General features: G+C 41.7%; 2 protein-coding genes across 3 annotated transcripts in view; both read right to left on the bottom strand.

The window, feature by feature from the left end:
• Positions 1–528: 528 nt before the first annotated feature.
• Positions 529–4,413, bottom strand: LOC119718843. The gene has a single exon (XM_038188263.1). It carries the CDS (start codon positions 4,301–4,303, stop codon positions 809–811), a length of 3,495 nt encoding a protein of 1,164 aa, XP_038044191.1. The 5' UTR covers positions 4,304–4,413; the 3' UTR covers positions 529–808.
• A 3,652-nt stretch (positions 4,414–8,065) lies between these two features.
• The window catches only part of LOC119745454, a 47,341-nt gene continuing 28,413 nt past the window's right edge, over positions 8,066–26,993 (bottom strand). For both annotated transcript variants that reach the window (XM_038221805.1, XM_038221804.1), the window contains exons 6-10: positions 24,907–25,239; positions 19,158–20,374; positions 16,403–16,516; positions 12,662–12,836; positions 8,066–12,022 (exon numbers count right to left, since the gene is read on the bottom strand). In XM_038221805.1, coding sequence (XP_038077733.1) covers positions 11,819–12,022; positions 12,662–12,836; positions 16,403–16,516; positions 19,158–20,374; positions 24,907–25,239 — 2,043 coding nt within the window. In that variant the 3' untranslated portion in view covers positions 8,066–11,818. The remainder of the gene's footprint in view (positions 12,023–12,661; positions 12,837–16,402; positions 16,517–19,157; positions 20,375–24,906; positions 25,240–26,993) is intronic.

The raw sequence follows: 26,993 nt of genomic DNA on the forward strand, positions 1-26,993 counted from the left end.
GGTTGTTGATAAAGATATTGTGTACTACAGTTGTTGACAGTTGTTTAAACAAGTATTCTGTGCCATTTTCTTTGTTGTTCCAAACAGTCAGAATACACACTAAACTGTTTTTTTAAGACGAAACAGGTTTAAGGGTCATTGCGTTTTAATATTCTTTGAACAGATTGAGCAATTGCAGCAATAATTTTTGCATCTAACAGTAGCTTATAAGATTGGCTTTTCCAGACATTATTATGTTTGGTGCTATAAATTTCTTTAAATATGAAATGTATTTTTTTTGGTTTGGGTTCCGCTTTTTTGACTCACCCTGTATATTATCATTATAAGTAAAAACAAAGTGGGTGCTTCTTTTACTTTGATGATGTTCTTAAGAAGTAAAAGAGATGAAAAAAATAAATGTGAAATGAAGTGATACAAAAAAATAACTGTGCGTTTTTTTGGGGAAATGACAAGTGTACTGAGGAATTACCATTAATATTTTTTTACAAAACATTTTTACAGCAAACATTCGGACACAATTTTTTTGTCAGCGCAGTCTGCAGATTGCCAGTGGACCAAATCATTTAAAGATATACAAATTTTGAAATTGTTCCTCAATTATTAATTGTTGACAGAAAATCTATTTGTTTTTTTTGGTTCTAGAGAGACCTAATAGCGACCGAAATAGGAGAAATATATATACAGCGAAAAAGAGAAGCTTTGTAAGATATATTAAATATTAAACATTATGGCCAAGTTTTGTCGGCACAACCAAGATGGATTTAAGAGTTGTGTCCGTTATTTAAAGTTAATTTTTGATGTTTTAGTGTTAGCACTCTGTGAAGTAATACGCAGGTTGGAAAACATCGTCATCATCACTCGAGAATTCATCAGAGGATGAAAACGCGACATTGGCAGTACCAGTATCGAACTGTCCCATTTGTAATGGTGAGGTATCGGAGATATCAGCAGAACTCGTGTAAAGAGCGGCTGAGTCGAAACTGCTGGTCCTGAGGTGTCGGATACCTTCACCGACACTCACGCGGTGCATGAGACCTTCCGAAGGCAGGTTTTTGGAACCAGAAATGTGAGCCACGGAGCATGAGTTCGACTTTTGGCGATACATCTGTCTGCGAGGGGGCACAGGGGAGGCCTCGGCGTGGCTGGTAAGGTCAGTGAGGTGCTGGAGTATCGGCTGATCAATGAGGTCTTCGTCGAAGGAAGGATTCCTGGAGGTTGAGGGCAGTGGTGAGCGTGAGGCGAGAGGGACCTGTGAGGCTACAGATGGAGGTCGCGATCTCGCTCTCGGGTGTCCTACGGATGTGACGCTGGAGACCCGCTCCCGACAGAACCTCTTGAGGTACATGCGGTAGACGCGCCTGTTGAAGATGTAAGACAGGAACATGAAGACTCCCTGCAAGAAGTAGAAGACGAAGAAGAAGTACCAGAGGATGGTGTTGTGGAGGATGGAGGCGACGAAGGCCAGGTTCCAAGCGAATCCCATGACTGTGGCGAGCTTGGCGCACAGCGCGAGGTGGTTGTGGGTGTTGGTGTTGCCGGAGATGACGGCCGATTTGCGGTGGTAGCGACGCAGGTTGCAGACAGTCACAACGAACATGATGAGGTTGGCCGCGTTAGTCACCAACATCGGCACGCCGAAGAAGACAGAATAGGCGATCGGGTCTGAAATCCAGCAACTGAAATATAAACCGTAGTCCACGTCCAACAAGGTGCACTTGCAGAAGTCCAGGATGGCAGATATGCTCACGATGAGGACTGGCATACCCCAGGCGTAGATGGCGTAACGGAGATATTGTTTACGCTGTGAGGTTTTGAGGTTCACCTTCGTGAGGCGCTTGCGACCGAATGTTTTATACACGTCATAGGCTATGACGTTCCCCCAGAAGAACTGACAGAGACAGATGAAGTGTAGGAACACAGCCACTGCCCGGCAAAAGGTTTGATTGTCCGTTGCGTACAAGCCAAACAAGAAAGTCCAGTCATTTATCAGAAGGATCACGGCAAGTGTCATCAAGTTCATGCCGGGGAGAGTCCTTAGTTCCTTGAACAACACGTAGGTCAGCAGGGTTGCAGAGAGACAGGTGGTACTCAGTCCAACACCGACCATAGCGATGATGTTCTGTCCCTTGGTGAAATTGAAATGCACCACGTACTTTGTCTCGATGATATTATCAAAGTCACTACAAACGAAGACCCTACCGTCTGCGGCTCTCTCGTACTCCCCCGGACCGTATTGTTTGCCGTTGGTGCAGATGACGGTACTGTTTACGATGATGTACTCCGAGGTGTTGTACTTGACACGTACGCAAGACGGATCCAGCATTGGGGTTTGGTCCTCGCAGACTACTGCCGTGGTGAAGCCTTCCTCTCCGGCGTCGCCATCCGACGCGTCCACGTTCTTCAGGAACACCCAACACGAACACGCATAAGAGACACTTGTGTTCCTGATTTGCACGCTCAAACAGTCACCATCAGGATACTCATTAACTACGAGTTGTCTTCTGCTGTACACGTTCTTCACCCCGTCCGGACACTGCTCCAAGAAGCTTGCCAGTTCGTTTGTGTTACCCTTCAAGGAGGTGATGAAATCCTCCACGGTGTTGGAGTCGATGTTGAAGACGTGGCCGGCCACGTTGACTTGCAGCGCCTGCAATTCAAATGAGAGTACGGACAGCCAAAACCTGGTCGCGTCGTCCAGGGTGTCGTTTTGTGACGCCTGGTCCAAGATTCCTTGGAACTCAATAACCTCAGCCAAGCCCATGGTGATGTTTGACCTTCCTATGACGTAGGTCCTCACATTGATTCCGTCATTGGTGTCGTTGAAGGACCCATTGACTGGAAAGGGCAGCACGCCATCCGTCGGGTCTTTGAATTCCCCGCTATCGTCAACAAACCACGTGAATTTGATTGTGATGGTAAACGTCATCTGGATTGAGGCATCGGGAGTATACAGCGGGTCAGTATTCTGTGTTGGAATGGGTTCCCTGATGCACTTGTTGTTACACATCACATATCCGATAGCACAATATGTGGGTCGACACTCACCGATGTAGGGGTCGTAAACCTCGGTGTCTGGGCATTTCAGGTCGACGGGTACCAACTCGTTGGAACCATCGGTCCTCAATATCATCACATTGGAGCCGTTTTTGATGTTGTAATTGGTGATGACGACATAAGACGGCTTCGGAAGGTCAGCTGCGATGTCCTTGGTGTTAGGTGACTCCACATCTGTGAAGTAGTCATAGTAACTGACGTCATCAGAGGAATAGCGAGTCAGTGTGGGTACGTCACACGACATCTCGCTACGTTGAACGCCGTTGCACAAGGCGCAGAAAGGATTCTTGTAGATGACGGGGATGCCTGCCTCACTCTCTCCCTTGACTAATCCTTGGTACTCCATCTTACAACGCTTCACAAACTCCACGAACTCACCCCCAATCTGTTCCACAAGTTCTGGGTTGCACCAGTCTATATTTTGCAGACAGAATCTCGCTTTGGCTATGTCCGTCACTTTGGGTTCGTCGATACGGGTTTTGCAGCTGGACATGAGATAGATGGCCAGGGATGTCATGTTTGTGCCGGCATCAGTTGGCGGCTCGTGGTAGCACGCCGACATGCCGATCCAGTAAAAGTAATTGACGATGACAAAATTGCACTGAGCACAGTACATGTTCCTGTATGTAAAGCCATCAGTACCTTGGACAGGCAATCGAGCGAGCGTGTCACCGCTGTCGACATCAGCACAGAGTTCTGCCATGCGAGAATCAGTCCATCTGGGATCGCAGTTGGATTTCATCCAAATCATTCCACCTGTAAATTCATCAAGTCCAATGCAGTCGACATCGACTTGAGATCCCAGTGACGATTCGCTAGTGGGGTCTTCAGAGTCCGCTACGGAGGTATCAAACCCGGACATAGGGTCATCTTGAGGACTCTTTGTCCCTCCTCTTAGTTCAGTGTTCTCGGTCTTAAACTTGGAGCACAGTTCGTCAAAATCCATGCAGCAGTCTTTGAAGAAGGTACAACGGTGATCGCAGAAGCATCGGTACGACTCGGATTCGTTGGCGGGGCTTCCGCAGCGTCCCGCGCACGACTCGTCCTTGCCGCAATGCGGAATATCGATGTCATCATCCGCATAAACCGTGGGCTGCAGCTGCTGTTGGTCGGCCACAGAGCGGCGTTTTACGGCAGACGTGCTTCCCGTTTTCTGCAAAACACCGCAGAGATTTGGCGCCAAAATCACGAAGGATAGCAGGACCAAAAATATACAACAGCCTGCCATTGTGCACCTCGAGTACTGCATCCGATTATCTTTATGACAAAAACCCAAGTGTTGAAAGTGGTTTTTTAGATGTCGAAACAAAGAGCCCACATTTTGTTCTGCGCGTCGCTGCAAAACAACAGATTCCCTGATATCGGTTGCAATGGAAAGTTGACAGCTGGTTTGCTAAATGATATCGTTACCATTTCATAACAAACGACTGGCTCGTTCTATTTTAAACCAGGGGTTTGCACATGGTAGGTTAACAGGGGCGCAGTGTTCCTAATTAATGTTACGCCTATTTAAGTCCAACAAAACATTCACCTCGGCATATTACGCCGAGATTAAAGTTGTCAATACCGGACGTGGTTTATCTGGTAAAATAATAAGACGGAGAGAGATTGAGATCTAAACAGCCACCCCTCTTTCACAGGAATGGGCAAGGCCCGATAATTAAAAGCATCAGTGGAAAGTTGCTCATAATCACGCGCCGTATACTGTTTGCTTTTCGGTTATAATTTCGATAACTGCGCATTGTGGTAGGGTGATAAAATTAACAATTCCTAAGCTCGTTCTGGTTGATATTCCGATAACGCTGCAAACAAATGGAGCAAAGATTGATAAAATTCGCACCGTCTCCATGGATATACTGCTGAACATGACGAAGGTGAAACACAGATCTGAACGAACTCGACTGTAAACTTTAAAGGCACACATCATTTTCATTTAAGGCACCAAATAGGCAAATACCTCAAAAGTCGACACAGCAGAACAGAAATTACTTTAAATATACAAAAAAAACCGAAGAACGGAAATGAAGAAAAAAAAACACAAACAGATTCTACCATTATTGGCATCAATCAAAGGTGTTTTCCAAAACACACAAAAAATGACTTTGATTAAAAAAATACAAAGTGACCGCAATTTTTGTTTTTAAAGATGTTTCATCATCGTCTTTCGGACTGCTCTCATCAAAAGATCCCTGGATATTTTTATTTGCTCAACAGATAATTTGTAATAAGATCTCTCCACCGATAAGACGGAACCCTTAAGTGATAAATTACACACCGCCAAAGCAGACAGACGATTTGCAAAAACAACAACAAAATACCCTTCTTGTGAAAAAGTGATAGATTATGCCCGACGTGGGCAACACCGGTATTCCTAAATTAAAGTCGGCTCATTTAGGTTGATTGATATCACTGTAAATGTCAACCGAGCAGGCGGCTAGTCAGACAGCACTAGATCCTCCCATGTTTTGCTACTATTTCGTTTCTTTAGCCAAGAAAGGGGGATCTTGTCATAGTGTATTCCTTCCGTCTGTGTGTAGACCTATCCATTTTGGTTAGGTTAACTGTTTAGTGCCGTCATATGAAAAGTCAGACTTCAATCTCAACCAAACTTGGTGACAAAAATCTTTGGGTAGGGGGACTTCAGATGACATGAGACTTTTGAGGTCAAATGTCATCTAGGGGTCAAATGAGGTCATTGTTGATTTTGGTTAGGTCAACTGAACAGTGTGCTTACTAACTGACTGTATAAATACAGCCAGCATGCCAGGGGGATTGTGCAAGTTTAACTTGCAGTATGTTTAAGATGAGTGAGCCCTCCCCGTTATGATTCTTTTAACAAAATAAGAACAAACTTAATTCTTATTAAAGGCACGTATAAATTACAGTAACATTGTTAATTACTCTGAAAAGGAACTAACACTCAATAGAAAGGATCACTCGCATTTATCCCTAAAGTAACCTACGGAATTATCATCAAAAAGCTTAGCCTCTACTTGGATTAAATATCGCACTGGTACTAAACACCCTATGAAATTATTCCGTCTGGCTTGCTGGCACTTAAAAGAAATCAGGAACTGTAGGTGATTTCTAACATGTTGTTGGGAACAAAAGGTGTATTGACGAAATCGTGTTCCGTGATCAAAAGGTTGCATATGGTATTTCACTGATTATTTGTTCTCGAAAAGTGCAATATCCACTGAGCTGAAACTTAGGTTTGAACATTCGTCTTTGGATTTTGAGAAGTGTCATTACTGGAAACGAACAAACTGCACGAAGAGCAAATGATCCTAATTAGAGTTTCTAAGCAACCACACGCGCTTTTTAAGTCGAAGTCGGAGTGTTAATGACAGCTCAACCTGCTAAGGTTAATAAGCTGTTAAAACATTCGTCAATAATTCATTGCCAATTTACTAGACGCCCTTCACATTGCTTGGAAACAGAATACAGCCAGGCATAATGCGTTTCTACCCTTTTCTGAGCTATTTTTAAAGATTTTAATATACGGCAACACTTTACAGCAAAAGTTCTGTCCGTTCGTGCAATTTCGCGCTTTTTTTAAACATAAATTCAAGGGAAAGCAGAGGAAAGGAATCCGTATACAGGAACGCTTTACTCCTTTTTCTAATTACATTAATAACTTTATCCCAAGCACAATACGTTTTCCGTTCCACGGCCCGCAGGTCAGAAAATGATTAAGAAATACATGTATACAGCTAGTACAGAGCTTCGGTAGGGCCAAATTCGATGTCTTCATTTAGTACTAAGAGGGTTAATTTGTTTGAAAACTTGTTTGAAACGTGCATTCTCTATGGATATCCTGGCACGCTATCAATTCTATCACGATGGCCCCCTTCAATGAAACTTTAAACAATATGTGCTAGCTATTGTTCAGATAATCCGTCACGGGGCAGTCGCGTTATATAATAGTGTGCACAATGCCTCCTCCATTGAAGGGGGCCTCGCGAGTGTATGGTGATCACACAGTACGAAGTAAAGTCCCCGACCGCACTTTCAAGAAAACTGCACATTATGAAGCCCGGGAAGGGACAGGGTGGAATTTTTATTTCTTTCGAATTACTAATTCGTTCGCACGAATTGCCATTTCGTTCGCACGAATTGCTAATTCATTCCCACGAATTGCTATTTCGTTCGCACGATTTCCTAATTCGTGAGAACGAATTGCCAACTTGTGCATCCGGGAACGCGTTAGTAATTCGTGGGAACGCGTTGGTAATTCGTGGGAACGAAATAGGAATTCGTGCGAACGAGTTAGCAATTCGTGCGAACGAGTTAGCAATTCGTGCGAACGAATTAGCAATTCGTGCGAACGAATTAGCTATTCGTGGGAACGAATTAGCAAATTACAAAAACAAAATCTACCCTGTCCCTTCCCGGGCTTCATAGTACAACGATAGTCCCAGGTCTGTCAAATTTCAACAACTGCGGTCAACCAGACCTCTGCAAGGTTCCCCCTCCCTAGCCCTGCGTGCATGCTCCCGTGAAATCCAAACAAACTATCGATTCCTGAACGTAAAGCTACTTTTCTGATGGAATTAAGATTAACGCTCAGGCTATACCGTGCGAAGCTAGCCAGCTGCGCTTGACTTCAAGCGTGCGTGGTACTTGCTGATTGTCATCGAGATTCTCTCCAACAGCGCGGCATGATGACGTAAAATTAAAGGTAGCCAATTGTTGATTAAAAGTAGCCAGACAGACGAACAGACAGACAGACAGACCAAATAATGTCAGCAAACCTCACTATAATAGAAAGTTTTCCTCAATAGGCATGTACACTGGCGTTCGATTTGCAATGCAAGGGACACATAGGGGGCCTCATCTTCTGAAGCGGCATTTGGTTTTAACTATGAAAAGCTCATTTTGAGCCTTCCCCTCAATTTTGAGGGGGTGGGGGCACTACCCTCAAGCAGAGGGGGTCATAGTGAGGTATGTCATATGGCACAACTCATCATACACAATGGAGGGGAAAAAACACACCACCTTTTCTCTCCAGTTCGTATATTGCTCTAATTTATTAATACTGATCTGAAATATATACTTTAATGTGCAATTGTAGGCCTAATAATTACAGCACTCGGATGCAGTTGTTGTCCACAAGAAGGCTTTAAAATAAATACTGGTTAATTTACATGATCTGAGCTGATGACATGACAACGTACATCCAATCAATCATGGACATATTACAAAACACTTTAACGAATCAAAGGTCGTAATCTATACCCCTTAAAGAAAAAATTATCTGGGGAAAAAAGGCGGACCACAACATCGATCTGAAGGCAACATTATTGATCGAACATTCAACATCAGTTTGACATTTATACATCAAGTAAGCAAATTATTAACGAAATCCAATCTATATTGTGTATAGTACAGTTGAGAGTGCAATCCTGTTTTGCGAGAGAAAAAATATGCTCTTCCATCAACTCGCTTTAAAAAATGGCAGTTTTATCATACAAAATAATGCACAGCAAGATTCAGCATTAAAACATATTTTACCTAAAAGGCTTTGGTCGAAAGGTTTGGCAATGTTAACCGGCGTCGTTAATAATTGAAGAGATGACTTTCTTATTTAGATACGAATCTCGGTTTTTCCCTTTTAAATCACTTCAGTTCTCAGTATACAGTCTTAATACTTCAGTACATGTATTTTCACAGCGCGTGTTTCCTATACCTCCATGATGTGAGGACAAAAACAGTCTAAACTTTAATGTTCATGATGCTGTAAATAGAAAAGAAAAGCACCGATATAAAAAGCCTCTTACGTACATGTCTAGCTTCATAAAGCAATGCAAAACATAGCAAATATTGTAAGTTAAGCGTAGTCATAGTGCTTTCAAAACAATGATACAGTTTTACGGGAGGTGTTTACTAAAATGGTTAAGTGTACGAAATACTCAAGTAGAGAATGCTTGTACTTTTTTTCTCATCGAACATGAGCACATACAATGTACTGTGACATCATACAAGACGACACTGTACATTTTTTGTACTTTAGCTGAAGTACATAACTCGTCTGGACATGGAAGAAGATATACTGAAAGGAGGCAAATCCTAGCCACTATTGTTTTGTGAAAACAATAACAATGGTGAAAGAAGGATCGGATTTATTGCAAATAATCCAGTTTTAATAATGCTTATCAAAAGGTTCTTTGTCGGTAAATTTATAATTGTAAAATTAAGATAGCCGTCTACAGGCCTAAGCTGTAAAACAAACTATTGGGCATGATAAATGAACCGTTATATGCGTGTAATCTTCATACTGCTGAGATAAATAACGATTGTTTATAAACACACTGCCAGCTGGTCGGTATACTAGCCTCAATTCAAGGCTTTTATCATTGAACTGTGTCACTTGACTATGGCACCTATACTAGAAACAGGCACTTCTCAGAAAAAACAGTTACAATATCATTTCAGTCTGGTTTTCCGACCACAAATGTAACAAAGGCAACTACTGCATATATGTCTTCCAAGTTAAGGTATTTTCAGATGATATTAAAAGTCCCTAAACAAATCTAGAAACAAAGGCAAAATGTTCTCATGTGCCCATTTTAAAGCAGAGGTTTTTTGTTTTGGTATGAATATTTACAGGGCACCATGACTTTACAACATTGCAGATTTGGATTTTTTAAGGCAAGCCGGGCAATTGTCCAACATATTAATCTAAAAATACTGAGTGGTATGAAGTATCAATTGGTGTTTTGTCCAAACTATAGGCATACAAATTATAACAGGGTTTGAGCTAAGAGGCACAGAAAGTGCAATTGTGCAGCACTATTATTAGGATATGTGAGTAATAAGCAGGTACGTAAGAGGATTCAGACATTTTTGCCTGAAATTTGAGGTATGAAGTAAAAATATACACACACATGTATGACGCCAATTTGTAACTTGAAATTTGGAAAAAGCCTGAAATCAGGCAATTGCAGGAGGACTTGCATTCCTGTAATAAGTTATGTTGAATGCATGAAGTGCAAGTTCCTTTCCAAATAAATAGATGTAAGCACACAGAAAATACGAAAAGAACAATTGACTTTTCTGGGTAATGCCAACAAACTAAATGTTGAAGGCCATTTACACTATCGTATACGAGTATCAGATGACCGCCTGGTACTGCTTTGTAACGTAACTGGTTCAAACTGGTTTACACCAGTTATAACCAGTTCAGAGTGGATGAAGCTTGCAAAGCTGAGAGAACTGTCTTATCACGTAGTTACTGACTTTGAAGCTTGGCAAGCTTTCTGGGAAAAATGGTTTATTTTAAAGGTAACCAGGAAGTTTATCATACTTCAGTGAAATTCCACACCACCTACAACTGGTTTGGAGGGGATGACTTAGAAAAGACATCAAAAACGGTTGATTCTTTTTTTTTTTTTACAAATTTCTTAAAAAATACTTTGTTAGCAAAATTTCTTTTCAATGATAACGGGTTTTAAGTTCAGGATCCTTAAAGGTCTAGACCCAACAGATCGAATTACTCCCTTCTTTAAAATAAATATAGAAACCTCTTCTCATTCTGTTATTAAATCAGACTGAACAGATTCATTCTTTATAACACTGGCAAAAACCACTTTCTAGTGCAACTCGCGTATTCTTTTCATTTTCTTTTGTTTCTGCTGTGACCCACAAAAGTCTGGTTTGCTCTGTTTCAAACCGGTCATAACTGGTTTCAGGTCTTAGCCTTATACTTTTCTTCTTTTCTGCTCCTGTTTGATTTCTGAGTCTCTGCTCCTCCTTTGAACCACACAAAAACTGGTTTACTCTGCATCATACCGACCATAACCAGTTTGTAGGCCATCCTACTTGTGGAATCCATGTCTGTCTTCCTGCTGTCAACTGGACTAAACCGGTTTACTCTACTTCATACCAGCCACAACTGATTCGAAAACCATACTGTTTGTGTAACCTCAGCCTCTCCTCTTGCTGTGAACTGGACCAAACTGGTTTACTCTACTTCATACCAGCCACAACTGATTCAAAAACCATACTGTTTGTGTAACCTAAGCCTCTCCTCTTGCTGTGAACTGGACTAAACCGGTTTACTCTACTTCATACCAGCCACAACTGATTCGAAAACCATACTGTTTGTGTAACCTCAGCCTCTTCTCTTGCTGTGAACTGGACCAAACTGGTTTACTCTACTTCATACCAGCCACAACTGATTCAGAAACTATACTGTTTGTGTAACCTAAGCCTCTCCTCTTGCTGTGAACTGGACCAAACCGGTTTACTCTACTTCATACCAGCCATAACTGGTTTACTAAAATCTGTCCTGCCTGTGTAATCCAAGTCTCTGAACTGGGCCAAACCAGTTTACTCTACTACATACCAGCCATAACCAGTTTGTAATCTGTCCTGCTTGTGTAAATAAGTCTCTGAACCAGCCTCAACTGGTTGACTCTACTTCATACCAGTCATAACTGGTTTGAAATCTTTTCTGCTTGTATAATTGAAGTCCCTGAACTAGATCAAACTGGTTTAGTCTACTTCATACCAGCCGTGACTGGTTTGAAATCGGTCCTGCTTGTGAAAACCAAGTCTCTGAACCAGCCTTAACTGGTAAACTCTACTTCATACCGGCCACAACTGGTTTGAAATCCATCTTGCTTGTGTCAACCAAGTCTCTGAACCAAATGTAAGTGGATACTGTACTTCAGACTAGACCGGCAATAACTGGTTTGAAATCCAACTTGTTAGTGTAAACCAAGTCTCTGAGCTGGACTCAACTGGTTTAATTTGGTTAAATCTACTTCATACCAGCCATAACCGGTTTGAAATCTGTCCTGCTTGTGTAATCCAAGTCTCCACCCCCTTCCTCCTCCCCTTCATCTTCATCTTGTCTGAAGAGAGGATTGCAACAGGAGAGATTCAGCTTGCAAGGAAGCTGTTCTTGATGCAGGGAGTAGTGGTGGACCAGTCTCGGCAAGTCGGCAAAGTCTCTTCCAAAACCCTGTCAAAAGCAAAGCAAATTACCAGATGAGTGATTACGAAAGACCGTAAAATGCAATTAATTATATTATAAAGAACAACTTCTTATAGTAAATCAACTAGACTATAAACTCTTTAACCCCCCTTCTGTCTGAACAGTCACAGACAGTCAAAAATTAAATCCTGTTCCCCGCCATGCCTTTTACACAGGCTAGTCACCAACAGTCAGATCATATTTCAAGCAAGCACTGTGACTAGTCAAATGCAGTCAACCGACAAAAGCAGAAAAGTGGTAGGCACAGCTGGCTTATCATTCACCTACAGTCAAAGTATAGCTGTATCAAGTTAAACAGTCCCAGCAAGTCCATCCTGCTTTATGTAGGCTGGGAGCTCTTAACTGTTGAAAACAGGCACTTGACTGATTTTGACTGAAAGGACAACTTTGCGCAGAGTGTATGTTTGCATAGGAGGTTAAAGAACGTACAAATTCAGAATGGATACAAATACAAAAGATTTGAGCAGATAAACACTACATTTCCCCTCGGTACTGCATTGATCAACATAGTTTCTGACCTTTACCACAGCAAATCAGTTGCTGAGTTTTCATTATCACACCTGCCCACGTCAACTGTCTCAAAAGAACACAATATTTATAAATTACCTTGATTGTGTAGCCGCCATTCTTGGTGCGGACTACCAGGTAATTGGCTATGCCGCTCTCGTTGAAGTCGCCGTCCACTTTGATGGAGAGTGCAAAGCATCCTGGGTGGCTTTTGCTCTCGCGGACGATGAAGGCTCCTTTCACCTCCTGCTGTAGTATCTCCACAGCGATCTCTCTGTACAAAATAAATAAATACATAAATAAATAAATAAACAAACTAAAATGAAATTTTTTGTTTCTAAATTGAAAATTGAGAAACAGTATTTATTCAGGGAGTGGGATTCAGTAGCAGTCTGGGTTCCAGGGGAGCAAAATTAATAATTTTTCTGAAAAAGTGTGCAGTCACTAGGCGGCCCCCAATCAAAAAATCGCCCCCTGCTCCCTGCCCCCCATCCCCTTCCCCCACCCCCCGATACACTATTGGGATGTGTGCCACTTCTGCCAAAAAAAACCCATCAATATTGCATGGTTTGAGAAAAGTTTGGATGAGGTATCATGTTACCACACCCCTGGTTACAACAGTAAACACAAGACTAGGAACAAGTCTAATAACAGGGTGTCATCCAATCAAGGTCATAAACTAGGGCACTGGGTGTGGCAGTGACCGAGACGACGACCTATTTATTCGGCCTGGATCCCTCCTGGCACATCTCTGAGGTGCGGTAACGGAAATACTTTACTTGTGGGATACTGTACTTAATAATGTCTCAGATACTTTTTTCATTGATAATGCACTAACTCTGCAATGGATAATATTTCCACAGGACATTTAACGGAATAATAATATTACACAATATTCGTGTTTTGAAATACGTATTGGTGCTTCTTTCAATAAATTGCTCACTTAAAACTTTACAGATGTGTTCTTAACATTTTCAATGCGTACTGTTCTAAATCTTTATTTGACAAATTTGTTTCTTACTTGTATTTTTGAAATGTTCTTTTGGTATTTTTAGCAGCTCAACAAATCATCATGTCTCTCTGTTAGTCCGGTAGTTAGTTTGTAACAAACATTGACATTGTCTATTGCTCCTACATAGTTTGACTAATTTCAACCAAACTGTGTCAAGAGTATCAGTAGCCCAGGCCCAACATGTCACATGACCAAACTGGGGTCAAAGCAAAGGTCATCATGGGGTCACTCGGGTCAAAAATCTGACTTTTTTGGTATTCAAAACACTACTCCTTCCAGAAATTACATGGCACAATCATGTGATCATGCAAGTGCATTGGTTATGGTCAGTGTCATCCAACCAACAATCAGTGTGAACATGAATTCTTTGACCCGCAGCTTCTGAGATATTTCCGATTGAGTTTCCAATATTTATATTATGTTTGTTTCAGGTCAATAAAGTGATACTTTCTGACATGGGAAATGCACATGATCTAAAATTGGCTCTAGTAGCAGATGTCTCGACATCACAATCCCTTTAATGACAGAACTACCTACTTCATCCAACCTGGCTGCAAGCCAGAACTTAATAACTCCCCTCCCCTTAAACCGCCCTGAAGTTCTGCAGATTATCTGGTTAACTTGAAATCACAAGAAACATCTTGGGGTTGAGGAGTAAAGGAAACAAGACAATGACAGATTTTGTGAAGTAGTTTCCTGTCAATTAAGTTCTGCATCCTGAAGGAGGAGGGTGTGACCTGGGAAACCTTTGTTGTGCTAATTAGATTCAGCTGTAAAATTAACGAAATTGCTGCCGCAATTTTTTTTTATGAATCCAAAAACTGTACATGAATACATCTTCAACATGTACTCTACAAAGAATAAATTTGCACTTCGCATAGGTTGCGTCATTGTCTATCAACTCAACCCAACTGTGCGATTAAATGAACTTATTGCCACTTTTTTTTTTTTGGGGGGGGGGGGGGTTGGGGGGGTTTGAAATAGTCTATGTAATAGATGCGAGCAGATTAGGCGATTAATTATGCAAAAACAAGACTGTGTCTTGACCGAGATTCTGACCATTCAGCGGGCGTCTTCTATCGGTCTTCCGTAACCTGTTGTTGTATTACAAAAACATAGCAGCCAAATGGACCAATCAACAGCTTAGTCCATATTTATGATCAAAATGACGTCACAATTTCTAAAGTTGACTCTGATTGGCTGTACGACCGAGGTCACATAAAAAATTTGCATGCTTAGATATACCAGACGTTGGTTAGGGAGAGGGCTCCATTGGACAGCGAGAGATGCTCAGAGACTAGGGTTGAAACTGAAATGGAGAAAATGTTGCAACCTGACGCCACTTTTTTCTTTGCAAAAATGATGATAAGACATGAATCTGGGACTGAGAAACATTTCCAATTTTGTTAGGAAATACTTAGAGAAAATTTCTTTGACTCTAACATACATGTAGACTTTGCACATAATCGCTGAAGTGGCGTCAGGTCGGTTGTATTGACAACGAAGACTCCTAAAACCAAGACCGAAGACCGAAGACACACTTGAAAACAACTACCCACTCGAAAACAAAGACCCACTAGAACGAAGACCCACTTGAAAACGAAGACCCACTTGAAAATGAAGATCACTCAAAAACGGGTGGGTCTGCAGTCTTCGGTTTAGGGGTCTTTGTTTTCGATACTACCGTCAGGTTGCATAATTTTTTCCTCTGAAATTTGCACCCACTCTAAAACTTGCACTGTGCTTATGTTGTCCGTCTATCACTCAACTGCAGGCAAGCCAGGTCATATATGTCAAGAAGGAAACACGGCATACAAACAGAGGAAGCTGTTGGAGGCGTTGCAATTGAACTTGTTGGGGTTTACACAGACTCTTGCCAAGTATGTTGGCTTAATAATAAAGGGATGTACATGTACATGACATTCTAGAAATGTTTAGATCACTGTTTGTTTGCTACTTTAAACTCTGTGAGCTAAGTGTCTGTGTTGTACATAGCGTACCTTTAAATTAAACAGGTGCAATTTTAAAGGGCTCCTCCCCTCCCCCTCCAAATTGTTAAGCCTCACCTTTAATAAGCGTCAAAGGCTACATTATTTCAAGCATTTGTGTTGCATGGTATGTTCATCTTTGTATGCATTCAGATTGCACCTTTAAATTCAACATCAAGTTGACAAGTTTGATTTCAAGTTTTCAAGCATTTGTGTTGCATAGTATGTTCATCTTTGTATGCATTCATATTGCACCTTTAAATTCAACATCAAGTTGTTCGTTTGTAGTGGTTTTGCAAGATCCCTAAAGTAGCTTTTATAGACTACAACTTCAAGCTCAGAAGGCAGCACTTTGTAGTGCTTGAGTTCCATATTTAAGTGTGTTCAAACTGTTCCTTTAATTCTTACCAGTTGCATTTTAAAGGGCCCTGTTAAAATATTATGGTGTTGCAACTGCACTTTAAGCACTGTAGGGGCTAAAGAGTGTGTTGCATGCATCTATTGCACATACTGCTCCTTTAAAGACTGTACTTTAGTTTAAAGGCACTTCTCTACTCCAAGAATATTGAAACTCCACCTTTAATTGAATCCCTTGTCTAGAGCTATTGTCTGGCTCTATGACAATGGCTACTACAATAAAGCATGCTGACAATAGACATAGCCATAGCTCTGGAAGCCCAATTAGGACACAGTCGTAGCCTTGGGCGGGTTGTACCTTTAAGCAACCTTCAAGCAGAGGTCACGACCCCAACGTTTTGCCAGCCCAGCCAGACAGGAAGGAGGCGGGAAAAGCTGCTAGGTACTGGGTAATCAATTCCCCTGGACCACACCTACACGTACCTGGGTACTCCCGCCTTGAACCAGGGCGCTTCAGTCACATCTTTGTACTGGATAGGGTTGCCATGGGCACCGCCGCCATCTTGGGCTGTTCCATTCTCAACGAGGGATGTGGACCTGTGAGAGATTGTGAAATAGGGTTTGAAATAAACCTTACAAGGAACTTTTTGCACATCCAAATAAACAAAACGAAACGTAATACATAACAATGATAGTTGGGTTAAACAAATTGGGTTACCCCAAACTGGCCGCAATAATTTTAAACTTTCTTCAAAAATACACCATGATATAACTACCATCTCTAATCACATGTTAAAGCTTTTTTATGACATACATGTAAAAACACAACTTTATTTTCAGTTTTAGTTTTTGCTTTCTCTGAGGCAAAACTACATTTGTACCTTTGCATTCAATTTACTGCTTCCACCGATCATTTCCTAAAATCAATGCCGAAGACAAATTTCAGAAGTTGAGGAAATACGGGGTTAGGGTTCAGCAAAAGGAAATGGAAATGTCACTGACTGAGGATCCTGTTTAGAATTATCTGACCTTTTGGTAGCATTTTGTAAGGGATGTGAGGAAACGTCGAATTCTCAACTTGTATTTTTGATTCTGTAACAGCTACGTAAGTGGGTAATTGCAAAAATTGAAGGAGTAGAAAAACACGTCCTGAAGTGACAGCCGTTAATTAAATATTAGCCACATGCCTTCCTGCTTATTCCTGAAATGTTGAGGCAAGATATTAGTAAAACCCAAGAGATAAAAAACATTCCATAGCATTTTCATACCTTGTGGAAGCTGGTGTAATGCATTATATTTTGTACTTTCATTTGGCATAACTAGGCATTTAAGAACCATTTTGCACTAATCGGTTAGATTTTCAATGTCATAGTTTGTTTTTTGAAAGTATATATCTAGTAAACTGCAATCAACCCCGGAAAAATGAACATAACATTTCTGTACCAAGAAATCATGTTTTGAAGCTTTATTTTTTAAATTGAGCGTTAACGTAAGCGTGCTCCTTTTAATGAAGACCAAATAGGGTACCCTTGTATATACATGTATATATAGAGTACCGTACTTTACATGTTCTCCAAAATAGGTTTAGTAACAAAACAACACGTCTGAATGAGAAAACGGTTCAGCAAAGCTACATTGTAATTTTGTTAAGTTCTTTCCAATAGACCATTATCATGTTGCGGCATTCTTGATTTTTCCCATTCAAATCAATGTAACCAAAGCGAGGCTGGAAGGAAAAATAGTCTGGTTCCTTTTTGCACAAAAAACATTATTATTCTGTACTGCTATAAGATACAGGGAACATGACTGAAATGGTGGCAGCATGATAAAGGTCTATAAGATCAAAAAAAGTGCAAAAGATGAAAAAAGACAGAAAGAGCACTGTGTACTGTCACAGTGTGCATGCTTGTCCTATTTCTAGACTGATTGGGAAATGCGTGGTCCACCGCATTAAATTGAACATTTCTGGTACGGGGAGGAGACGCGGAAATATCACACTCTGCTGTAGTGTTTTGGGGGTTCGTTTTCCAATCTGTCAGCTTTCAAAATAAACTGTTGCCAACGAAAACACAAAGCTATTTTGGGAGGGTTGTTGTTGTGGATGGATAACAAAAGGGTGCTAAGCAAAATTTCTGCGCTGATAAGGAAAAGATTTATGGAATTTGGAGGTGCTCAAAAACGTCTCCAACAGAGCTATTAGGAACTTGTTATAACACCAAGGCTCAAAATTAAATTGGAATAAGCCGAATTTGCAAATGTGTCAAATGGGTTAAGACTCCACTTCAAAGTAGACCTGTACATGTACTTTCAAAGTACATGTGAGTAACCACACTGTACATGGTAAACTGTGAAACAGAAAGTTATAGATGCTTGTGAACAGAAATTCTAATTGAAACCGACATCACCCAATTGATAATTTAGCAGAAACATAAAATGTAGGTCATTAGTCTACCAAGTGCTTCTAACCAACGAATACAGGAAATGAGACTAGCTAATCTTCTTGAGTTCAGTGTCTCCACACCCATCCACCATCAACCCAAGACGTATTCCGATAATTAAGATGTGAGGTCTGGATTATGAGATAGTGCTAAGCACGGACGTTCTGAAGACGAGTTCCGTGCAGTCCCCCACTTCACTCTGAGTGATCAACCCAACATATTACATTTAAATTAACCCATTAGTCTATGAACTGCCAAGAACCATTCAATCTATTACTCCCTGTACTGTCTGAAACCGTATAGAACTCTATGGTCTTATGGATTCTTTAATACGGAATAAATACAATGTAATACAATGTAATACAATGTAATACAATGTAAAACAATGTAATACAATGTAATACAGGCCAGAAACCTTCCTGAATCCTGCAAAATCCTCCACTTTGCAGAAGCCCAAACATGTTTTGTTATGTTACTTTCAAGGGCATTAAGTCCAATGTATTGGCAAAAGTCTGCCACATCTTCAAAAACCAACTTGTGGATTTTGAAGAATATGGGAGTTTCTACTGCATTTTGTTCAAAATCTTTCTATCTTTAGTAGGTTTGGGTTTTGATGGTTACATGTGGGTGCATTTTGTCATGACTACGGTATGACATCCCCCACAAGTTTAGAAGTTTGAACAAGATTTCCTATTCGAGTTGCCTGAGCTTAAGTGTCTTTTTATACAAAGATTTGAATGCATCAAAATTATCAGCAATTTCCGTCACAAATGAAAAGTCTAAAAGGTATCCATACAAACCTTGGTGGAAGTGGTGGAGCAATGCCATTATTGGTGACTTTCTTGCATCGGAATTTGCCAATCTCCACCTCCACCTTGTGACCTACGTGACCTGGTGACCTCCCACCTGACCTCTTGCAGCTGTCCTGGCTTGATATGGACGACTGACCCTTTAGTAGCCTTTGACTGACAGCGGCCGCTCCGGCAATGTCTAGTGATTTCGGAGCAGCGAGCGCTCGACTCGACGCCTCTGCATTACTGGATGCAGACGAGGCGGATCGTTTCAGATTGTTCTTCTCGCTTGCTTCATCAACGTTTACCAACTTGTTAACTTCTACAGGAATGGGCGGTGCCGGTCCTTTTCCATGCACGGATTTCACAATGTCTACCGGTATTGGAGGTGCAGGTGCCTTCCCTTTCCTCGGCGCCGGTTTGGGTTTATCCTTCCCTGGCTCCTCATTTGCATTTTGATTAATATTCATAGCCTGGCCATTCAAATGAGCCACTCGGTCCTCCTGACTGGATGGCCTACTTAACCTCTGACCTTGATTGTTTGGTGAGGATGACCTCTGACTCTGTAAACTCTCAGGAGCCATGTCACCTTGTGCCTTGCTTTGACGTGGTACTGGTTGAGGCGCGTTCACGTTATCTTGTGAATTTGCACCGTTTTCATCAGCGAGTTTCTGAACGTTGTTGTTATTCGGTATTGAGTCTCGTTGCTCTGAGTTCTCAGATTGCACATCCTCAAACGGCCTTTCACTGGGCTCCTTAGAGACTGGTGACGGTCTCAGATCGGGGTCTAGCCAGTCACCAGAGATATCACACGTGGCGTTAATGAATTGCTCCAAGATGGCATAGCTCCGATCGTAATCGAACGAGTCTCGATCCGAGTATTCACTCAGTCTGTTCTCTGAGTAACCATTTCCGTATCCGTAACAATCGTCGTCCTCTCTATTGGGCTTGTAAGTAAAAGGAGGCGGGACCGTTGAATCCTGTAGAAGGATCTGCCCTGGGGTTTGAGCTCGGTGGCTCTCCATGAGCGCCATGTTGCCCCTGGATGTCGACGGAGGTGCCTGATCGTTCTGAAGCACTAGATGCTTGGTCTTCTGTTCGTGGATGATTGAGAAAGCCGTCGTGGGTAGAGCGATGGAGCGAGCAGTCCACTCGTTGCAGGGCTCTACCTCGTAGTAAGGAGCTGGTGGTAGAGCAATAGTCCGGTGAGTTTGCTTGAAAGCAACCTACAGGAAAAAGAAATAAAAGAATTCATCATTACTCCTGAAAATAGTCTTCTTGGGATGATAATACATTTGGCAAGTGATGAACAGCAAAGTCGTACGACAGTGGCATTTAAATAAACCAATCTACGGCCTTCAAGTTTTTTACTAGATACTGAGGACCAACACAGAAAAAAGGAACTGTCAGGTACAATCCATGCACTGTCACACTAATAGATTCTTCGCATTGCAGCCATCTTTGAGGTACGTTCTTCAGCTCCACATTATTATTATTAATCATTTCTGGTAACAAAACCAAGGATTCCTCAAAAGCGCCCTAGGCACTGTAGCTCCAAAGCCTGAGCCTGTGGAGAGAAGACAATGAGAAGAAGTTACAGTTTTAGAGGTGGGAGGAAAAGCCCAGAGGAATATTCTGGGGGAAACCCACAGAATCAGGCAGGGACTGAAAACCCAATCCACATGTTGGCCCAGGCGGGATTCGAACCCGGGTCACAGCGATGGAAGGCGAGGAAAGTACCGCTACGCCAACCTGACTCCCCATGGATAGGTAGTAGACATCTTTTGCATTCATTGTCACCAAATTAGAACAAAACAAACCTCCAAGATAACTGCTGGATGGAAAGAGTCTGTGATGATAAAACATTGCTTCGCATTTCAAATCAACCATGCTACCAAACAAATTATCAAAAATAAAACGACCACGAAAAAAATTCTTCCCTGCAGAGTCAATGTCATCTGCAAAAACTATTCATTTTGCAATGCACAACTTCATAGAAAGCAGGACACTGCTAAATTAAAAGAAGTTTCCTGCTTGGAGGAAATAAAAACATCGAGCCACTCACAAGGAAAAACAGTCAGTGGAAGGATGCCACTACTAAACGACTACAACAAGACCACGACAAACAGTCAAGTTAAAATGCTACCCCAGTCTATGCTGGGGTCCAAGACACGTACTCGTCTCAAGAATGATGAGTAAACCTAATCCCCCTCCACCAACTTACTCGTCTCAGAATGCTCTCCCCTCCGCAGCACAAGCCAAACGGCAAATAGTTCCACGTGTCCATGTGTCAAGGATGTCACACACACACACACACAAACTAACCGCAAGAAAACGTTGTTAGCAGGCCGAGAGCCGGGCAGTGTGTGTATACATATTGCGGACTGCTCGCTTGTCGGGTGTGTGTGAACGTGACAGAGTTGAAAACGCTGGCCTGTGTGGACCCCCCCTGGGTGGGATTGGTACGGAATGGTCTGTATCCTGGCAGAGCGGGAAGACCGATTAGCCCCTGTATCCTGCTCTTGTTATGCTATGGGGGCCCACCAATTTGGAAAATCACTTCTGCTGTCTGGGCTGCCAAGTGCTGGTGGCATCTCATGAATATGTATGTCACTTTAAATATTCATGAGTTGTCCATTCCGTTCGTGAACTTTTGGGGCGGAGTGAAGACCTAGTATGTTTCAGACATGGCTTGGGAATCACAGCTGTCACCTTGGCTTTGCTGCCACGGTTACCATGAGTATTTATATCCCTCATATTATTTATAACTCGGATTTCATTTACCCTAGTGATTAAACTTCTGCATAATACCGGTACATACATTTGGGTCTTGCCAATCTATGAAGGACACAAAATGTACACTATAAAATGATTCCATTGCATGCCACAAACATACACAAGTGCGTATACAACTTCAATTGTGGACCCCTATTGTCCCTCTTTTGTTTGTACTTTAACTTTTTAGGAAGAACTCGTATATATTTTGCACACGATCGTCAATTGTGGACCTTCGGGAATTGTGGACCCTATTGTCCTCTACTGTTCAATGTCCTCTATTGAATGCAAGAACAGACCCACAGCTTTCAATCACACCAATACAATTCAAGCAAACAACAAAACCGTGCAAACTCAACTACGAAGACACGCTGCATGCATGTTAATTGCACAACCTTCAAACTTGTTTACAATTTGCACACTGGCCAAGTCACGTGACACACTACGGACTTACGTGTGACATCCTTTTCCTATTGTTGAGATCCTGTGGGCCCCAAATAAAAAAATGGACATGTGTTTGTGCACGTGGAACATATCCTGGTATTCAATTTGCATACAAATTATGAATATGCATGAGAGATTTTACTACAGATGGCCTGGTTGCTGCTTCCGTTTGTTGTGCAGCTGAAATTAAGACGTGAACTCTTGACCCCTTAAAGGGGCAGTTGTGAGGACCATTCGGACAGGTGTTTTGCTGAGGACTTTTTAAGAATCTTAAGATGGACACTGGAACTCACCATCTTGTGGTTACAATTGCTCAGTCATCTTTGTAAACACCAGCAATCGTGGACCCCCTATTGTCCCTAATCCTCATTCCTTTGTTTGTACTCTTTTTAGCAACAGCTCTCATTGGTTTTGTACACGACTTTCAATCGTGGACTATCGGTCAATCGTGGACCCTTTGTTTGTGCCCTAACCTTTTTGTCCCAAGTCCATGAATGCCAGTGTTTACATACTCATACATACCGGTACACGTTTGAATATTTTTAATCAGTGAACTCTGCGCATACAAGTACCCCCTCAACGGTTACGAAGGGAAAGTTGGGGAGACCACTGGGAGGGACATTTGGACGCATTGCTGATGGTGCCTGACGCTCACGCAGAGTCAGTATTGCTTTGCACACATTCAGAATAAAATAAGTCATGCGTACTTTGCGCCATACGCACGCCACCAGTGCGCACACGTGTTACAAGTGTCACTTCCACGGGGGTTTCGAAAGTGGTCACAAAGGAGCATCTCCTACCCGGTACTTGTGCACAGAGCCCATAGTGAACATGGAGTGCCGTGGCCTCGTGGTCCATGGCATTGAATTCGTGGTCTGCGGGTAATTGACCTATCGCCATTTGCGAGTTAGCCACACCCCTTAGACAACCCTATGGAATGTTTGTACGCTAAGTTTTGTTTGTCTCAGATGTTGCGTGTTCTGCGTCCATTTGTTTATCATGTAATTGGACAATATATCACAAGCTGCGCTGATGCAATTCTAACGCAATTCTACCATGATAAGTCAATTCTGCATGTTGTGGGTTTGAGCCCAGCCTGGGTTATGACACTACCAGGCCTAATATGGGTAGAGGCATTATTAATGCCTTGCAGTGGACTAGTTACCCATCCCAACCCTACTCATACTGTGAAGAGATTAGATGATCTTGTCTTGTTTCAGTGTGAGGGGCTGGTTCGTCCACACTTCCCTCTGCAGCCCTCACCTTAAGTGGCCTTCGGTCTTGTGATAGGCAATTTGCATTAAAAAAACAAACCCAAAACCCCCACAACTCCAGCTTGTTGTCCCAGGAGCGGACAATATTTTTGGCAGATGAATAAAAACCATTCAAATGAATCAAATTGGACTGCCTGTCAACTTTTAATGAGGTTTACTTTAAACATGTGTTGATTATCCAAATTGTTGCTGACACGAAAAAAAACCCAGAGGACCTAACTTTTCCAAGATGCAGTTCTAGGTAACCGCAATGAACCAATCCATAAGACTCCAGATGTAAAACCACCAGGTTGAATTTTTCAGCCCCAAAAATGTCAAAAACTTGGACAGGAAATAATAGTGTAGTGAATAATCCCCAAAGAGGGGCAACGGCCGGGCAAGTGTCAAGAACTCTCTGCTGTGTTGGGAGTTTGGAGATGTGGGAGATCCAAGCCCTAAAATGATGCTCTCTGTAGATGTAACCATTGGGATTGTTACTACCTGGCACTATGTCAATGGCAATCCATTATAGAGATGTGAGACATCAGTCGATATGTGAGACATCAGTCGAGACGTTTTGAGCCTCTGCTGGCCTCAACTACTGCATACATTCCCCACAAATCTTAAATGACTGCCATTTTAACAAGATCTGCTTGGTTACTGTTAAAAGCTTTGTCTGCATTGAGATCTCAAAATACAAAAAACTAATTTAGTAATCGAGATCATGCTCGGACGTCTAGTAAGCAGGAGGTCGTGGGTTCATGTCCCACAAGAGTAAGCTTGGGAATTTTCTCGCAAGCTCTCGGCAAACACACATACTGGAATTTGTATCCTTGTGGAGTCATTTCTTTGTTTTCGTATACTAAAGTTTTCAAGTTTGAACGTGTAGTTTCAAAATGATCCTATTTTAACCAGAATTAATTTCCTGGGCTGAAATTCGGACTAAATATCCCTTAAATAAAATACTTCAATTTGCGACACATCAACCCACCTTGGAAATTCCTAGTTTTTGAGTAAAATCCATATATGAATTTCGTGATAACCTTGTGGGGACGTATTCACCTATAGAAATTGCCCTGTGAAGACGTATACAATCTTTTGTTCCCTATTATGCACATGTCTCCACAGGGTACCATGTACCAGATCAGTGTTTACAAATACACTAAGTATACAGTGTTTATAAAATGTAATAAGTATACAGTGTTTATAAATATATCGACGAAGGGAAAAACCCGATATAAACATATTCCATCTGACCAAAAAAAAAAGTTCAAAATTCTACTCACTTCTGCTTCAATAGTGGGAGCGGAAGCCTGGGTATCGTCCTCATCAATATCCTCTTCTGTTACCCACTCAAACTCCTCGGCAGAGTCACCTGACCCAGACCTTATTATAGGCACACCCCGATTGGCTGATGCTCCACTCTGATTAACATCCAATGATGAATTATTCATGAGCTGTGCCTGACTGCTCGAAGGCTGCTGGCTTTGGGGCGGGGTGGCAAAGTTGACAGGTGATCGACAGCGATTTGTGGGCGGGGGAATTATCTGGTGGGCGGGGTCTATACCAGCGATGATGTGGGGTTGTTTGTGCTGCTTACGCCCAGCAACTTGTTTTGCCTGTAAACAATAAGAAAAACAAAATGCACAAATTATGAACAGCTATATTTGAGTGACACAGTTTTCATTAGTTCTTGAACTACATATCACTTACATGTACACATTGCAGAGTTTTGGCAAACCTAGTCGTATCTGTGAATAAATCATTTTTTTATAAAGAATAATGTGAGAAATAAAAGGAAAAAATCCCAAGCTTTCCTGCTACAGCATTACGGACAAGAGAAAAAAAATACCCAAAACTTCTGAAATTTGCAAACTTGATATTTTTCGAATTCCCAACTGAATTGACGGACACCTTTAAGAAAGAAAACCCCTCCAGACCAAATTCCGAGGGTTTTAAGACAATACAACAAAATTACCGGCCAAAGTTTTTAAGGTGTCTGCCACTTTATAGGTCAATTGTCTAGCCGAGATAGATACAGCTTCCTTTTGCCATAGACGCGATTTATCCCGATGTGATCCCCACCCTTAAAAAGTTAATCAAAAACTGCTGCATGTACGTCAATTCGGAGGGAGAACTTAGGGGGAGATTGTGCTGGGAGAGAGGATTGTGGGTAGGGAGGGGAAGGGCGGGGAAGGGCGGGGAAGGGCAGGGACCGTGGCTTAGGGGTGGGGCTGGGTGGGAAGGAAAGATTCCTGAACAAGCATGCACATAACAACAACCCATTCCAATTGCATCCATCTTAATTTGCATCATGTTATAAATATAATCCTCAATGTTTGAACAGGCATGCAACTGGGACGTTAGATAAAAATGAGGAAACTCCAAACCACACAAGACTTTGTGCAGTATTTTTCAATTTGTAATGGCATTCATGAGAAGTAAGAAATGAGGAAATCAGCAGATCTGAGGAAAAGTTGCATGCCTTTTTGAAGAAAGACACAATAAAATACCGACTCACCAACTCAATTTTTTTTTTTACATTTTGTCCATGCTTTTGTTCTCCCTACACGATTTTTACATGCATACATTTTCTTGCACCATGCAATAATTTCTAGATTTTATTCATATCTTTGGGAGCAAAGCTAACAATTATATGACATTTTAAAGTTTTGTAGTTTATTCTATGGTACATTACAGAGTAACAATATGTATTACTTTATTAGTTTGGACAACACTTGGCCCTCAAACAAGGTACTTTTATTGACATAAATGGTGTGCAAACACTAATAATAATAATAAAATAATAGTGGCATCTTATTAAGCGCAAACAGGTCCATCACTCAGTGACGCTCATGGCGCTATACAATGAGTAGGAACAAACTACAAAAGGTATAAATGACAAAAATTATGCACTAGTGCATATTTGTATTTTTAAAAATTAGTATTTGTATCCGTCACAGACAACGCCTTCACGAAAGCGTGGCAAGAATCAGACAAAAGCTTAGAAACACTTGGAAGTGTGAAGCCGGATACATTTCATTTTTTTGCAATGAAATTGCAAATTTCTTTTTTCCGTTTTTCGCATAGTCAGCTTACATGTCTTAAGACATAAAATTGTATAAGTGGACTTTTTGCTCTTCATGGGGTATACCCAGTTTATCAGATAATAACATCAAATTTTGAATAGGGCAGAGTATTTAGGGTTAAGCACCCAATAAGTCCCCCTGTCCCCCCAGATCGGTCCCCCTACTCCCCAGCATCCAGCTGGCCCACTGAAAAATAAAGACCGGTGCCTGTGCTCGCGCTGTGCGGAACTGACAAGCAATTAGTTCCAATTTGCACACCGGTAATCCCCTCAAATCCTCTATTT

Source organism: Patiria miniata, unplaced genomic scaffold, assembly GCF_015706575.1.
Source record: "Patiria miniata isolate m_02_andy unplaced genomic scaffold, ASM1570657v1 HiC_scaffold_7, whole genome shotgun sequence".
NCBI lineage: Eukaryota > Metazoa > Echinodermata > Asteroidea > Valvatida > Asterinidae > Patiria > Patiria miniata.